General features: G+C 41.9%; 1 protein-coding gene across 1 annotated transcript in view; it reads right to left on the bottom strand.

Moving 5' to 3' along the window:
* LOC126188440 (uncharacterized) overlaps positions 1 to 18,195 on the bottom strand; it is a 347,741-nt gene that overhangs the window by 234,909 nt on the left and 94,637 nt on the right. The window contains exon 3 of the mRNA XM_049930045.1: positions 15,244 to 15,332. Coding sequence (XP_049786002.1) covers positions 15,244 to 15,332 — 89 coding nt within the window. The remainder of the gene's footprint in view (positions 1 to 15,243; positions 15,333 to 18,195) is intronic.

The following is an 18,195-nucleotide window of genomic DNA, read 5'->3' as shown; positions in this document are numbered from 1 at the left end:
AAGATCAGCAACACTCAACAGCATGAAGATGCAGAAGGCAATGGAAAGCAAACAATTAAAGGCGAATAATCTGTATCCACAGGAGATGTAGCCTGGAGTTGAAAAAGTGTCAGTATGATATCTCCATTGGCAAACGACTACAAATATGCTAGAACCATTAGGAATAAGAGATGTAGCTAATGAATGGCTCCGACCATACCTAGCAGACATGTTACAAAGACCAGAAATAGCATATACCGCAAATAAGACTAAACGTTTTGCAAAACACTTATCAGAACCAAAATACATTAACATAGGGTAGCATATTAGGGCCAATAACGTTTCTGATGTACATCAGTGACTTTCACAATAGTGTTAGTCATAGGGAAAACATTCTTTTTCCTGATAACAGCAGTACTACAGTCACTGGGGAAATAATAGAAGTCCTTGCAGAGAAAATAAATGAAACACTCAAGCAAGCTTATGACAGGTCGATATGCAGTATAGTAACATTGAATGTAAAGAAAATAAACGCCATGAATTACAGCTTGAGAAGAGAAAATGTCACTCTTAAATTAAATGTAGGTGATATTTGGGTACACTGTGTAAGAAACATAAAGTTCTCAGATGGACTGGTGTGAGCATATAAAGATACTTGCAAATAGAATGTCATCAGCATGTTATGTCTTTAGAGGCATGTCATCTGAGTGTAACAGCCAGTGTCTTTTAATTACATGTTGTTCATATGTACACTCAGTTCTTAGATATGGAATTCTTTTGTGGAACAAATGCACAAAATATGAACAAAGTTTTCAAGCTTGATATCACAATTCGAAGCAGTACTGTATAAAATTATAGTTGTAACTTCAAATTTCGGTGTGAATTTATGTTGTCATGGTTGTGTAATTCCCGACCACTTGCAGGTGTGCTAAGTGTATGTTTTAAAACAGTGTAGAATTCCCAAGTTGATTCTCTCTGCTACACCAGGAAGAAGAAGGAGGGGAAAGGGCCTTCTGCGTGACAGGACAGTAACAACAACAACTTCACGTTTATTTAAACAAATACCACTGCAACTTTCTGCTGAAAGACTCAGTCCAGTGGGGTGTATTAAGAAGCACTCAACGTGACACACTGCAGCCATCAACACATGGACAGGGGCACTTTGTAAACACATCGTTTACACCACGGTCCATTCCATAGGAGTTTCCATGTTTAGAGGTCGCAGGTTGCAGAAACTTCCATAGGCCACTGCTGTGCACTGCCCACGCTGGCAGCTGCACGAATATTCCACAGCAGCCACACGCTGGTCATATCAAATTCTCAGAGGTGAGAGAGATGGTCACCAAGCGGTCAACCGATCAATTTACGTAGGGGAATAATCGTTCAGTGCAAACATTTGTCGTTCTGAATCTTCCCCCGCAACGCACATGTCCCCTTCCGTCGCCACTCACCCAACATACTGATCACATACTTCGCTCGTCAGTCATCCAGAGACTGCTGCTGCCGGGATTTCTGCCCAGGAACATCGGAAAGAGCCGAAAGATCAGCGCATTCTCTGTAACTAATTTGTGGATTCTGGTCAACCGAACCCTTATACCTTCTTGTGACACCAGTCGCGATCCACTGCAAGATAAGCAGGTATGCGTTGCGTTGAATTGGAATTCCATGCTGACATAGCCTCTCCCCAGTTTATCCAATACGAGACAGGGATATTGTTGAAACTTCCTGGCAGATTAAAACTGTGTGCCCGACCGAGACTCGAACTCGGGACCTTTACCTTTCGCGGGCAAGTGCTCTACCATCTGAGCTACCGAAGCACGACTCACGCCCGGTACTCACAGCGTTACTTCTGCCAGTATCTCGTCTCCTACCTTCCAAACTTTACAGGTTCGCAGGAGAGCTTCTGTAAAGTTTGGAAGGTAGAAGACGAGATACTGGCGGAACTAAAGCTGTGAGTACCGGGCGTGAGTCGTGCTTCGGTAGCTCAGATGGTAGAGCACTTGCCCGCGAAAGGCAAAGGTCCCGAGTTCGAGTCTCGGTCGGCCACACAGTTTTAATCTGCCAGGAAGTTTCATATCAGCGCACACTCCGCTGCAGAGTGAAAATCTCATTCAGGGATTTTGTTGACCATATACCTCGAATTTCACACCGAAAGTGTAGATTTCTCCTGTTTATACGAGATATTTTCGAAGGTAGAAAAAATTGGGGCACACTTGCGTTTTCACATCGCCAAAGTATAGTTATTTATTATGAAAATCCTGTAACATTATGGCAAAGGCTACATTTCTTTTAAGTATTCTCTCATCAGGTAAAAATATTTGTTTTAGTCAACTTAATATCTGTTACATCCTGCATCATACGACTAAATAAAACTCATTTTTGACTCATGACATAGTGCTAAGATCAACCTCTGTCACAGGATGCTTCCTTGCTTTCGAACTCTCTTAAAGTAACCAAATGCTTCGTTACACATGAAGTCTCTTAAGCTAACAGCACAGAGAAGTTGTAAACATCAGATTTATACTAGTATCACTATAAATTCGGTAATATAGCTGATTTTATTACGATGGTATTCTCTCCCTGTGTAGTTAGGAGATTGAAATCTCGTTAAGAGATCTCATTCCAACGAAGAAAAGCCTGATTACCGCTCCAATTCCTGAATCATATCTGTGGTACTCTAGCTCTTGCTTCTACCCACCTGGAGGCACATCATTGATATCAAATTGGAAGGCTAACTAATTAAGTTAATCATGAGAGTCACATTACATAGGGAGTATTTTTTTCCAGCTATCGGATTACACTCGCCAAGTAGCACAGGTGGGGGTCCCGGGGCTTCCTTTCCGAGGAACACTATTGAGAATCGACATCTGAAGCTGACCACAGACGGCTTCTACCACTGCCAACATACATTCTGCATAAGGACCACAAGATAAGATACAAGAAATTAGTCCTCATAAGGAGGCACATAGGCAGTCTTTCTCCCTCACTCCATTTGCGAGTGGAACAGGAAAGGGAATGACTAGTAGTGGTACAGGGTGCCCTCCGCCACACACCATACAATGGCTTGTGCACTAAGCACATATAATTTTAGTCTTCCTATTAAGAGGTCAAGCCATCCATTTATATGCACACAAAACTCATGGAAGTATGTTGTGTCTTATTTATCGAGAAAACAAAAGATGATACTTCTGCTGTTGATTGTCTCTCGGTAAAAATTTTCGAATTAGCCCCTAATTTACTCACTGTAGTTACTTTGCGAGATGTGTGTGAGAGGTTGTAATATGTTTGCCCATAACACTTAGAAGAGGCGGTATAGTGCTCACCCCTCCACTCCCCTTTCATCAGAGTATCGTTTACCTGCTGTATTCTCACGAATCTTCCAGTCTTCGATGTATAGCATTTGAATCCACACGGTTTCCACGAGTAAGAGATGTCCCCAGCCAAGTCACAGACCACTGCTAATTCTCTCAAACCCCCCATCACATACCAACATCACTGTTCCATTAGTTACAAGGCCTTCTAGTCCTCCTCCCATCACTGACTATGTAGAGGACTATCACAACGAGAAAAATAGCACACTAGCTCACAGGAGAAACTTCACAACCATCCAAAGTGTACACGAACTGCACAAAGAAATTCAGAAGCACGATGCATAAAATTTGGGGGGGGGGGGAGGGGTTATGGGCGCTCAACATCGAGGTCATCAGCGCATGCATAAAATTCATTGTTATCGAACGACAGCCTATAAATATCACCCACAACATGTCCTGACCTCGTTTATTGTATTCCTATGATTATTACAGTAGAAATACGTGAGTGTAATGGTGTCAGAGATTTCGCTGACAGCCTAGTCTCTCTCTCTCTCTCTCTCTCTCTCTCTCTCTTTGTCTCTCTCTCTCACACATCGTTATTTTTATAACAGCCAATGGAGTAAAACTATGAACTATAAAAATTCCACTAACGTCAGCAGGCAGAGAACTCGTTATGATATTACTGTGTCCCCCTCTTCTGATATATTGGAAACAAATACGTCTGCACACTGAGAAAGAGCATATGTGGTGACACTATTAAATATACCCGCATTAGTCTATTGGAGCAGGTGGCCAGTGATTGAAGTCTCTTGGACAGACATGTGTAAAACTTCATCATGCATACTGTAGGAGGCACATATCCGCAGACTATCAATCACAAGAAAGTTTACTTTCATGAGCAGTTTGATACAGCGCTTTTTTGCTGTAACATACCCAAGCGGTGTATGACTGCAGCTTTGTACACCGCTATTCATTTTGTTTTACCACTATGACTTTTAGTTATTTGTCAAGTGCTAAACTGGCTTAACACGTTTCGGTCCATCAGCTCTCACAGAAAGCTGGACCTCCCATGGTGTAAGTTAATCTGCTCCCACAATCCACAGTATGGTTGAAATAAAAGATAGAGATGGTGTTTCCTGTTGACAAAAATATGGACGGCATCGCAATGTGTGGAAACTGGAAGAGTTTGCAGCATTGTGGAGCATCGCCAAACAGCTCTCTGAAGGTGTGACCTCTGCATTTAAGCTCATGTTCCACACTGATGAGGTAGCAGATGCTACCATGTTCCTTTTTGACGAGATGAAGGGCATTGTTTCCTCATATTGGTGGTGCATACCACACCTGGCTATGTGATCACTGTTTCGGTGTTCTAGGTGATGGTCATTATGACTGCCAAATCTTTCAACACTACGTCTTTCATTTTTATGGTTCACAATGCATACCTGCATGTGGAACAAAGGAGTAATCTGTAGGTCATAAAGATATAGAGGAAGGATAATATGGACCGTTAGTTGTCAATCGCACCAGAGGAGGAATTAAATGATTTTAATACACCTAGGCGAGCATCTAAGTTCCCTCATTCGCCCAAATTTTTGCTGTATTTACGTAACTTTTACGTATTTTCCACCAATTTTCATAATTTTACCAGGTTTCCTGTAATTTTAACATATTTCACGCAATTACTCGATTTTCAAACCATCATTCTCAATGACTTGTCATGTCAACAAATTGTCTCATCGAGTTGATCTCGTGACGCTATCAGCCTACAAAACTGTAATACGATTGTCAATTTCTGTACCATTGCTAACACATCCTCCTACATTACTTTGCGAGGGCTATATACACTTGGACATATTGCGAACCCTGCTACACTGCCTACACCATATAATACAAATACTGTTTCTTAGTGTATGAAATAGCCATCAGCAGACAGGAAGTGCAAAAGCTACGTTCCTTGGCCGAAACACTTTATAAATGCAGTAAGATTTTATTACGATTGGCCATCTCTCCCCATGTGGACGGGAGTTACAAAGTATTCTCACATTCGTGGATCCTGAGCAAAACTCTAGATGAGATCCTTATGCATCTTTTAACTGTTCCTCCGTCTTTAATCAACACTCCCTACAACATTGTCGCGTATTTAATTTGGAACTGCCTAGAAGTAGGAGCGAACGTATGCCCACTACATTCGACACCTTGTTAAGGAACAGAATAAGCTGAGTTCCATGTAATCAATACATTTCGACATTTTCGTTTCAGAAAGAGCATAACATATGTTACAAACTTGCTCAACCGACTGACCCCTGTGAAATAGAGCGGTATTCTCATTCCAATACCATAACTACCATCCTACAAAGACTGTTATGTACCAGTCTTACTCAAGTCGCCCATCCAGTTACACACGACCCTTCTAGATGCGTGCATGCTGAGGAGGCTAACACTCCTTTCTGTTGTTTAACAGATAAGAGCCTGATACATTTGAGAGTGTTGTAGTGATGTATCAGACGGTGAAGAAGAAATGTATAATTTTTCCATGATGCAGCTTCAGACAGAAGGAGTTTGAAACATCTTACGTAAATCACTAGTGCAACCAATTCTGATATGTTGTTGTAGTATTTCGATTCCATACCAAGAGGGTACTTGAATGAGAGAAACGACTGCAGAACATAAACACACACTCCTAAGGCTGCAGAATTCTGCACTTAAATATGTTATAAAGTTAAAGCAGTGTGTCCCCGACATATTAGTCATGTGGAATGAAACACTGTTAATACTCAAATGCAAGAAATATATTTCCAACACCTAACATACATTCACCCTGGAATTTTATTGTCTGTCTATCGCTCTAAGTCACACACAGAACACTCAGTTGTATACAGGTCGAACGCAGGTTATACCACCCAACTTACACACTCCCGAGAAAACAACGGGAAAAATGGTTAAATACGCAACAAATGATCTGCCGCAACACCTCCCTCTCCTTCTACCTTTAAATCTAACCTTGTTGCAAGCCCTCTCAACCGATTATTTAGTTTACTTTGTGTCATACTTTAACGCAGATCCATGTCAATTTAGAGGCAGATGGTTCTCTTTTCCAGGAAAGCATCAATGACAGCAGTCAACTTGTATTTATCCATATTACCTCAATAGGCACACAGCAGAATCTTGTTAAAAGCCATGCAGCAGCTGATCTGTAAAGTATTTGTTAGCTGACACCACATGGTTGTGATTGGTAGAGAGTACAGAGAAGCACATTGTAAATGCTGTTTGTTAGAGTTTAAAACACGTGAACAGTCTTGCACAAGGTCAAACATACGATCCAATATACAGGGTGTTACAAAAAGGAACGGCCAAACTTTCAGGAAACGTTCCTCACATACAAAGAAAGAAAATATGTTATGTGGACATGTGTCCAGAAACGCTTACTTTCCATGTTAGAGCTCATTTTATTACTTCTCTTCAAATCACATTAATCATGGAATGGAAACACACAGCAACAGAACGTACCAGCGTCACTTCAAACACTTTGTTACAGGAAATGTTCAAAATGTCCTCCGTTAGCGAGAATACATGCATCCACCCTCCGTCGCATGGAATTCCTGATGCGCTGATGCAGCCCTGGAGAATGGCGTATTGTACCACAGCCGTCCACAATATGAGCACGGAGAGTCTCTACATTTGGTACCGGGGTTGCGTAGACAAGAGCTTTCAAATGCCCCCGTAAATGAAAGTCAAGAGGGTTGAGCTCAGGAGAGCGTGGAGGCCATGGATTTGGTCCGCCTCTACCAATCCATCGGTCACCGAATCTGTTATTGAGAAGCGTACGAACACTTCGACTGAAATGTGCAGGAGCTCCATCGTGCATGAACCACATGTTGTGTCGTACTTGTAAAGGCACATGTTCTAGCAGCACAGGTAGAGTATCCCGTATGAAATCATGATAACGTGCTCCATTGAGCGTAGGTGGAAGAACATGGGGCCCAATCAAGACATCACCAACAATGCCTGCTCAAATGTTCACAGAAAATCTGTGTTGATGACGTGATTGCACAATTGCGTGCGGATTCTCGTCATCCCACACATGTTGATTGTGAAAATTTACAATTTGATCACGTTGGAACGAAGCCTCATCCGTAAAGAGAACATTTGCACTGAAATGAGGATTGACACATTGTTGGATGAACCATTCGCAGAAGTATACCCGTGGAGGGCAATCAGCTGCTGATAGTGCCTGCACACGCTGTACATGGTACGGAAACAACTGGTTCTCCCGTAGCACTCTCCATACAGTGACGTGGTCAACGTTACCTTCTACAGCAGCAACTTCTCTGACGCTGACATTAGGGTTCTCGTCAACTGCACGAAGAATTGCCTCGTCCATTGCAGGTGTCCTCGTCATGTCCACGGAGGATACCAAATTTAGGTACCATGTACGATCACTGTTTCGATACCCTGGGTGATGATCGTTATGACTGCCAAATCTTCGACACTGGGTCTTTCATTTTTATGGCTTACAATGCATAACCGCATGTGGAACAAGGGAGTATGCTGCAGAACATAAAGTCATAGAGCACGAATAGTATGGTCCATCTGTTATCAATCGCACCGGTGGAAGAACGGAATAATTTTCATACACCCATGCGATCATTTAAATACCCTCATTCCTCCAGATTTTTTTGTCGTATTTTCATCCATTTTACGTATTTTCCATCTGTTTTCGTAATTTTATTATGTTTTCCCTAATTTCAAAGCGTGTTATTCATTTATTCGAGATCCAAACCACCACTCTCGACAAGTTGTCACGTCAATAAAACGTCTCATCGCGTAGATCTTGTGATGCTATCAGCCAATGACACTGCTGCACGGTTCTCATCAATTTCTTTATCATTGCTAAAGCAGCCCCTCCGTTACTTTGTGAGTGTCATATGTATGTGGACATATTGCGCACTGGTTGTGTAGGAAATAGAAATCAGCAGCAAGTAGATGCAAAAACTACGGTCCTTAGCAGAAACACTTTATAAATTCGGTACGATTTTATTATGATTTGCCGTCTCCCCTTATGACGATGGGAGTCACAAAGTATTCTCACATTTGTATGATGAAGTCGGAGATTCAAAGACCTCCTACCTTTATTTCGAAACGAGCTACTCCTTCACTGAACCTACCGGCTAAGGACCCTGAGCAAAATTCTACAACTCCTCTCTCTATGCATCTCGTAACTCTTCCTTTGTCTTTAACCAACCCTGCCTGTAATATTGTCTCCGATGTAATTTGGAACTGACCAGTAGCAGGAGGGTACTACATCCGCTATATTCGATATCTCATGAAAGAACAGAACGAACTGAGTTCTATGTAATCAATACACTTCGATATTTTGCTTTCGCAAAGAGTGTAACATGTGTTCCAAGCTTGTACTCAGCGACGCTTCTGATACAGGCCGGTATTCCAATACTGTAACTGCCGTTCTGCGAAGACTGTTCTGTACCAATCTTACTCACGTCACCTGTCCAATTACACACGATCTGGCTACATGCTCGCGTGCTGAGGAGTTTAGCAGTCATTATTGGTGTACAGTACATAGAGTATGATACATTTGAGAGTATTGTGATTGTATAACAGAAATTAACAAGAAGAAGAAGAAGCATATGATTTATGCGTAATGGAGCTCCAGAAGGTAGGAGTTTGAAAGTTTTTGCGTAAATCCCTTGTGTTATCAATTGTATAGATTTGTTGTAGTGTTTCGATTCCATACCAAGAAGATACTGAGAAGAGAGAAATTATTGTAGAACGTAAACACACACTTTTGAGGCTACACAGTTATGCACTTAAACATGCTATAATGTTACGGTAGTGTGGTTTTCCGATACATTAGTCAATGGAATGAAATGCTGTTAATACCCCAATGCAGGAATTGTATTTCCAACACCTGACATACATCCACTCTGCAGTTTTTCTAACCCATTCGCAAACTACTACCTTCTATACCAAAGGAAAAAGAAGAACATACACTCCTGGAAATGGAAAAAAGAACACATTGACACCGGTGTGTCAGACCCACCATACTTGCTCCGAGAGGGCTGTACAAGCAATGATCACACGCACGGCACAGCGGACACACCAGGAACCGCGGTGTTGGCCGTCGAATGGCGCTAGCTGCGCAGCATTTGTGCGCCGCCGCCGTCAGTGTCAGCCATTTTGCCGTGGCATACGGAGCTCCATCGCAGTCTTTAACACTGGTAGCATGCCGCGACAGCATGGACGTGAACCGTATGTGCAGTTGACGGACTTTGAGCGAGGGCGTATAGTGGGCATGCGGGAGGCCGGGTGGACGTACCTCCGAATTGCTCAACACGTGGGGCGTGAGGTCTCCACAGAACATCGATGTTGTCGCCAGTGGTCGGCGGAAGGTGCACGTGCCCGTCGACCTGGGACCGGACCGCAGCGACGCACGGATGCACGCCAAGACCGTAGGATCCTACGCAGTGCCGTAGGGGACCGCACCGCCACTTCCCAGCAAATTAGGGACACTGTTGCTCCTGGGGTATCGGCGAGGACCATTCGCAACCGTCTCCATGAAGCTGGGCTACGGTCCCGCACACCGTTAGGCCGTCTTCCGCTCACGCCCCAACATCGTGCAGCCCGCCTCCAGTGGTGTCGCGACAGGCGTGAATGGAGGGACGAATGGAGACGTGTCGTCTTCAGCGATGAGAGTCGCTTCTGCCTTGGTGCCAATGATGGTCGTATGCGTGTTTGGCGCCGTGCAGGTGAGCGCCACAATCAGGACTGCATACGACCGAGGCACACAGGGCCAACACCCGGCATCATGGTGTGGGGAGCGATCTCCTACACTGGCCGTACACCACTGGTGATCGTCGAGGGGACACTGAATAGTGCACGGTACATCCAAACCGTCATCGAACCCATCGTTCTACCATTCCTATACCGGCAAGGGAACTTGCTGTTCCAACAGGACAATGCACGTCCGCATGTATCCCGTGCCACCCAACGTGCTCTAGAAGGTGTAAGTCAACCACCCTGGCCAGCAAGATCTCCGGATCTGTCCCCCATTGAGCATGTTTGGGACTGGATGAAGCGTCGTCTCACGCGGTCTGCACGTCCAGCACGAACGCTGGTCCAACTGAGGCGCCAGGTGGAAATGGCATGGCAAGCCGTTCCACAGGACTACATCCAGCATTTCTACGATCGTCTCCATGGGAGAATAGCAGCCTGCATTGCTGCGAAAGGTGGATATACACTGTACTAGTGCCGACATTGTGCATGCTCTGTTGCCTGTGTCTATGTGCCTGTGGTTCTGTCAGTGTGATCATGTGATGTATCTGACCCCAGGAATGTGTCAATAAAGTTTCCCCTTCCTGGGACAATGAATTCACGGTGTTCTTATTTCAATTTCCAGGAGTGTAGATTCTTTGAAATACATGGCACTATATAGCTTTCTGATCAATTGAACACATAACTAACTAACTAACTGAACACGACACAGTATCTTACACAGACACACACACACACACACACACACACACACACACACACACACACACACACACAACATCTGACAAGCAAATGCGTAAACAGACATTGCAGTACCTCACAAAGCTCTGTCACTAACTTAGAATCACTGCAGTTATGAAACTGAAGACTCGATTTAAGTCTGAGAAATGGCTGGGGAATGGAATACTTCCCATACATTTTCGTTCGTCTAGAGGACGGTGCCGAAATAGATTTTCCATCACTTTCATGGACATAATTTATCGCACATACGCTAGAAGTCCTCTGCTGACTGTGGTATTGAAGAGATTTGCTGTTAATGATCGCAGGTAGACATGGCTCTAAGTCACACACAGAACGTGCAGTTGTATACGAGTCGAACGCAGGTTACATCAAACAACTGATACACCCCGAGAAAACAACGGAAAAATGGTTAAATGTGTGATAGATGACCTGCTGCAACATATCCCTCTCTATAGAATGTAACATCATTCTACCATTAAATCATACCTCGCTACAGCCCCTCTTAACCGATTACTCCATCTACCTTTATCATTTAACGTAAATCCATATCAGTGTAGAGGCACATGTTTTTCTTTCCCAGTAAGGCATGAAAGACACCGGTCAACTTGTGCATATCCCTAATACCTCAATAGACAGAGAACAGAATGCTGTTCAAATGGTTCAAATGGCTCTGAGCACTAAGGGACTCAACACCTGAGGTCATCAGTCCCCTAGACTTAGATCTACTTAAACCTAACTAACCTAAGGACATCACACACATCCCTGACCGAGGCAGGATTCTAACCTTCGAAAGTAGCAGCAGCGCGGTTCCGGACTGAAGCATCTAGAACCGCTCGGCCACAACGGCCGGCCCAGAATTCTGTTCTGTAAGGTATTTGTTGGCTGACACTAGATGACGTTGATTGGTAGAGAGTACAGAGAAGCACATTGTAATTATTGTTTGTTACAATTTAAAACACAGTCTTGCACAGGGTCAAACACGCGATCATGACATCAATTCTCGCCACGTATTCTAAAACTGCTTGTAAGCGTAGTACAGTTTGCAACACTTTGCAAATGCGCTATTTTTCTGTATGTGTGTGTGTGTCTACTTTAGAATACATGACAAGTGATGTCATGGTCCTATAAGCAGAAGTGGCATAAAATAGCTAAAATTACGAAAATTGAGGGAAAATACGTATAAATTGAGAGATAACACGCCAAAATACGGGGAAGTTGAGGGAGAATGATGGGGTGCCTACACGTTTGCTTGGTGCAGGAAAATTCTTCTACATGGGAACGAGTATGTGACAGCATGAGGAATTCGAGAAAAAGTTGACACTGAAGCACTAGGAACCAGGGAGACAGTTATTCTTCGTAGACAGCGATGAGACGGCTGGAATAAATTGTCGTTCTAGGTCTTCCCCAGTAGCGAGTAATAGGCGGGAATGTTCCGTGCTCCCTAAGACGCCGATCAATTGCTTCGAACGTCTTCCTGTCGGGACACCTTCGTTCTGGAAATCTGTCTCGATACGAACGTACCGCGCCACGGCTATTGCTCCGTGCTAATCCACACATGAAATGGGCATCTGCCAACTCCGCATTTGTAAACATTGCACTGACTGCAAAACCACGTTCGTGATGAACACTAACCTGTTGATGCTACGTACTGATGTGCTTTCATGCTAGTACTGTAGAGCAATGAGTCGCATGTCAACACAAGCACCGAAGTCAACAGTACCTTCCTTCAATTGGGCCAACTGGCGGTGAATCGAGGAAGTACAGTACATACTGACGAAACTAAAATGAGCTCTAACATGGAAATTAAGCGTTTCCGGACACATGTCCACATAACATCTTTTCTTTATTTGTGTGTGAGGAATGTTTCCTGAAAGTTTGGCCGTACCTTTTTGTAACACCCTGTATAGTTGTATATCATACATATTAAAAAACGTGCCTGGTTCCGTCCGAACCTTTATAAAAGTATTGTGTAAAAATTTTAAGTAAATTGGTCGAGACCTTTTCGAGATTTTTTGCTAACAACATTTCCCCTTTAGAGAGAGAGAGAGAGAGAGAGGGAGAGGGAGAGAGAGAGAATGAATTTAAAATGTGCAATCTATGTCTTTCCGAACGATTCTAAGAGAATCATGTAAAAATTTGAAGTAAATCGGTCAAGAACTTTACGGGACTTTTGGTAACATCTTTAAACACCGACTTGTCTTTATACAGCAGTATAGATTACTATATTAGAGTGCTGCATTAATTATAGTACATTCGAAAAGAGTAATTTTAAAACGTTACGTGGAAGTACTATTCGGTAGAGGAGAAGGAGTTTCGCAATGGATTTTTTAAAATTCAGTCTTTGGCTCCATAAGATTATCCATAAGACATTTAATATGCTGTGGCGGATTGTTGGACCGTTGGGTGCCCACATGTCCAATTCCCTTCTGTACTAATGTTAATCTTCAAAGTAACATTATTCCTAGTATTATATTCATTATTTTACTTTATTTTAACGCAATCAGGCCCAACTCACCACGCGTTGCTACGGGTCTCCTTCTCCATTGTCCTCTACCCGTCGCTGCCATCCGTCATCCGTCCACATCTATCGCACGTTGTTGCAGGTCTTCAGTGAGAAAAGAGAAATGCTGATAATGGTGAAGAACATTAATAAATAAACACTTGTTCTTGAAACTTTGTAGCCGGCCAGAGTGGCCGTGCGGTTCTAGGCGCTACAATCTGGAGCCGAGCGACCGCTACGGTCGCAGGTTCGAATCCTGCCTCGGGCATGGATGTGTGTGAGGTCCTTAGGTTAGTTAGGTTTAATTAGTTCTAAGTTCTAGGCGACTAATGACCTCAGAAGTTAAGTCGCATAGTGCTCAGAGCCAACCATTGAAACTTTGTAAGTACCCTTTTGCGAGATAGTGGGCACCCATCTTCAGCATTTCCGTGACACTCTCCCTATTTTAAACAAACTTGTGACCATTCGTTCTGCCATTCTTTGCACATAAATCCTATAAAACCTATTTAATGGAATCCATAACATGAGCAACACTGTACGGTAGTTCCCACAAGTGATTTGTGAACAGCAGAACTGCATTTCCCAGTGTCATACCAGTTAAAAGAAGTCTGCAACGTGGTTTACCTGCGATGGAGAGTATGAGAGCATTTCAGTTTATGTCCTTACACATTGTTGTTTGATTTCGAGGAGGCACAGTGGCATTTGTCCGCTTTCGCTTTCGCCTGATGTGTCCTCACAGAGTGAACACGGCATAACATGGACGTCTCCGTCCATATAGTAATGGTTGCTGTTCGACACTAAGATTGCGCCATCTCTCAAGAGTATTAATCACTTAGTTTTGATACACTGCTCCACATATCGTCCGAATTTACATTCGTTAAAACCACTTTTTTAAATATTGGTAGTATCACAGACGCCAGAATATTAGTGAAATGCTCCAAAATGGGCATACATACTTTTTATGATCCGTTATCAGTGAATCGATTCCAAAGAAGAACTTTCATTTTCATTTTAAAGTTGGTCTGAAAATTTACAGACATTTGAATCGTAAAACTGTTATATGTCTGTATATTATATGTTTGTGAAACGCAGTACGTCTTTGCTATTACCTATTAGTATTTATAAAAGATTTTTACCAATGAAATTGATCGGTAAATCATAAAGAGATATAATTCTTAGCTGCGTTGGGTTCATTCTACATTATTAACACTGACTCTTCTATCATTCTTCAGATAAGGCACACATAAGGCACCGCACTAGCCTTGCTGCAGACATAGGTAATTCAATTGAAAAGAGCTATCAGTATATTAATCAAAATATTTTCTCTGTCTAAATCAAGCCCAGGAGCTCATGAAACTAAGACATTCTGCTACTTCAGCTATGTGAGGTACCGAACCTACATAACGACATTGTTTGACTAACAAAAGAAATAGTGTAATTATAGTTCCTACTTCTAGTAATTATTTCAGAGTCGAACATCATACCCCACTTGAACTGCCTTTTTTGAAATATACTGAAACGTTGCAGTAGTTAGAGTAGTTAGCTCATTTTTCTTCAACATTTTGCATCGAATAAACGAACATCTATGAGTGATGAGAACTCGTGCAACGTAGTGTTGTGTTTGCGTTGTTAAGGATGATTACCAAAGTTTTAGAAAATTAAGGAGCTACAAATAGGGCCACTGAGTTAAATCCGCATCTACACGTGTTGTCAGTAAGCCGCATAACGGTCTCTGCTGGAGGATACATAATCGACGACAATGTCAGATGTGTTTACTCCTAGGGGCACTAAAAAACACGGAAATATTCTGCAGTTCCAGTAACAAGATGAAAGACAAATAAAATAAAATAGTGCGCAATACCATGCAGTGAACTTCTTTTCTCATTTATGCGCTGTGTTATAAAAACCATATAAGGTACTTACCGTATTCCTTTCCCGGTAAGACGGTCTTCCTGTTCGTGGTGAAAGTATAACAATTCCCATACCCTGAGTGAACGCTCCGAGCGAAGTACCTAGAAAAGGAAAAAAAATTACAGAAAATGTTGGTGCTTTTGGTGTACAGTGCAACTAGATATGTAAGTTGCTGGCTTGCGGGAGAGAGTGTTCGAGAAAAAAACGTCCTCAATTAGCTTCATAGGTACCAGCAACTGCAGAATGAATCACATAGGTATAATCTTCACTTAAATATAACCTCAAGATTATCCATACATACCTTCTGAACAATGCTTTTAGGCTGAGTAGACAGAAACTAGCTCCAATGACAAACTTCGAACACTTTTTCAGGGTCGTTAGCTTAAAATTGTGATGCAGTAGCATTTATTTTATATTTCACTGTGAACCAGCTTTAGGCTGTCTGGGTCATTATCAGACAACCTAAGACTGAACAGACAGCCTATACAGAATCAGTGAGACTACTACGTATGCAAGATTATTTCCAAAGAAATGTGACCATTTTACTTCAATATAGCTATGCGAAAAAGACACAAAATGTCATGGGATGGTGTTTGAATCCCTTTTAACTTTAGGTTCCTCATATAAACAATTTAATGCAAGCCTGCGAGAAAGTTGCAAGCATAATAAGGGCGCTGTGTCGTATGTGGTTGGAAAGCCGTCCTAGAATATCACTCGACATGTTCAGAGCGCTATGAAGACTACGACTACGGTTCTTTTATGCAGCGCCATGCAGTTGAAGCAAGTCGAATAAATTGCAGTACAGGTGCAACAGGATATGCTTATGAGTAACGACACAATCTCCTACGAACACTCTCACAATAGAAGCGTGCGATACCCCACTTCATCCGTGATTATTCCGCTATAACGTAATACCCAGTGATCAAAAAGTCAGTATAAATTTGAAAACTTAATAAACCACGGAATAATGTAGATAGAGAGGTAAAAATTGACACACATGCTTGGAATGACATGGGGTTCTATTAGAACCAAAACAAAAAAAAACAAAGTATTGCTAGACGCGTGAAAGATCTCTTACGCGCGTCGTTTGGTGATGATCGTGTGCTCAGCCGCCACTTCCGTCATGCTTGGCCTCCCAGGTCCCAGACCTCAGTCCGTGCGATTATTGGCTTTGGGGTTAACTGAAGTCGCAAGTGTATCGTGATCGACCGACATCGCTAGGGATGCTGAAAGACAACATCCGACCCCAATGCCTCACCATAACTCCGGACAAGCTTTACAGTGCTGTTCATAACATCATTCCTCGACTACAGCTATTTTTGAGGAATGATGGTGGACATATTGAGCATTTCCTGTAAAGAACATCATCTTTGCTTTGTCTTACTTTGTTATGCTAATTATTGCTATTCTGATCAGATGAAGCGCCATCTGTCGGACATTTTTTGAACGTTTGTATTTTTTTTGTTCTAATAATACCCCATGTCATTACAAGGATGTGTGTCAATTTGTACCTCTCTATCTACATTAGTCCGTGATTTATTCAGTTTTCAAATTCATACTGACTTTTTGATCATCCGGTACTTACTTACAAGTCAGTCAGACTTGTAAGTCCAGAGGAGGATACTGACAATACATTTACTTAAAATGTTCAGTGAATGACCAGATTATTTCTTCATCTACACTGGTGGCTCCAAGCGAACCTTAAACGATTACGTAGGACGCGAATTCAACTGACCACAGTCGTCAGCGTATATCAGTTACCTGAATTTTTACTACGGAATCAATCGCTAACCTAGAAGAATTAACGCACTCTATGCAGTGAACTGAAAACAAAATTTTGACAGTCACTGATTCTGTGACTGTTTTAAAGACAATAACAACAAGAGACTGGAGAGCATCTTCGAATAATTATGCCATCAACATAATAGAACAGTTCATTCAATATAACAGAAAAGGGAAACTCATACAGATGATGTGGGTGAGAGTACACTGCCAAGTCAGATATAAGTATACGGAAAAAGTGGGTGTGCTCGCGAAAATAGTAAAAATAATAACAAGGATGGATTTCAATATAAACTTACCACAGACAGAATTTTAGAACATTCTCAAGTGCAACATAAATTTCCTTTGGCAAGAAGACAGTCAGTTAAAAGACAGTCACTATCCAGCAGTTCAAGACAACGTCCCACTAAAACTTTGGTTCCATAAAACCACTTGCAGCTGCGGAAGTGTCTATAGTTTAATATGGATGAGACTAAGCCATGGTAATTTTCCAAGTCATCTGTACCATCTCAGTCATCGCGGGACATCTTGTTGGGAGTGCGCAAAAAGAAATAATTAATCACGTGAACCGCTTCGTTTTATGTTTGCTCTCTAATAAGAATTCAGCGAGAAGAAGTAACGAAGGATCTGTTATTGAAAAACGTCTCTTCTGATTAGGAATAGTTGCCATTTAAAATCTAGTGATAAAATACCTAAAAAAGTAATTTTAGAACAAATATAATACGAATTAACGAAAAATTTAGTCTGTAATGCTTATGACATGTGAGTAATAATTGTTCTGTTACTGTCGTAAAACTTCAATAGACACACTCATTGGTACTGTATGACCTGTCCAGCATCTTAATTAAACATGATAGTATTAGTGTGTATTTAGTGTAAATGTGTATTTTGAACACTGATGTACGGCGAAAAGGCCGAGAACCAATAAAAATAATGATAATACATAGAAAAAACAAATTTTCAATACTTCAATTTTATATGGGTAAAAAACAATAAATATTCTGCAATGATGTGCTGAATGTTTTGGACTTCAAATAATTGAGTATAAATCTCTAAAACAAGTTACACAGATAATGGTTAAGGTATCACATACACAAACAAACTGAAAACTATCGTTAAGCATATTGATAAGGGTATTGAAGTAGACACAAACAGGTATGAGCGAACAATGCTTACATTACA

Source organism: Schistocerca cancellata, chromosome 5, assembly GCF_023864275.1.
Source record: "Schistocerca cancellata isolate TAMUIC-IGC-003103 chromosome 5, iqSchCanc2.1, whole genome shotgun sequence".
NCBI classification, from domain to species: domain Eukaryota; kingdom Metazoa; phylum Arthropoda; class Insecta; order Orthoptera; family Acrididae; genus Schistocerca; species Schistocerca cancellata.
The sequence above is the reverse complement of the archived record's forward strand: the minus strand, read 5'-3'. Positions and strand labels throughout refer to the sequence as shown.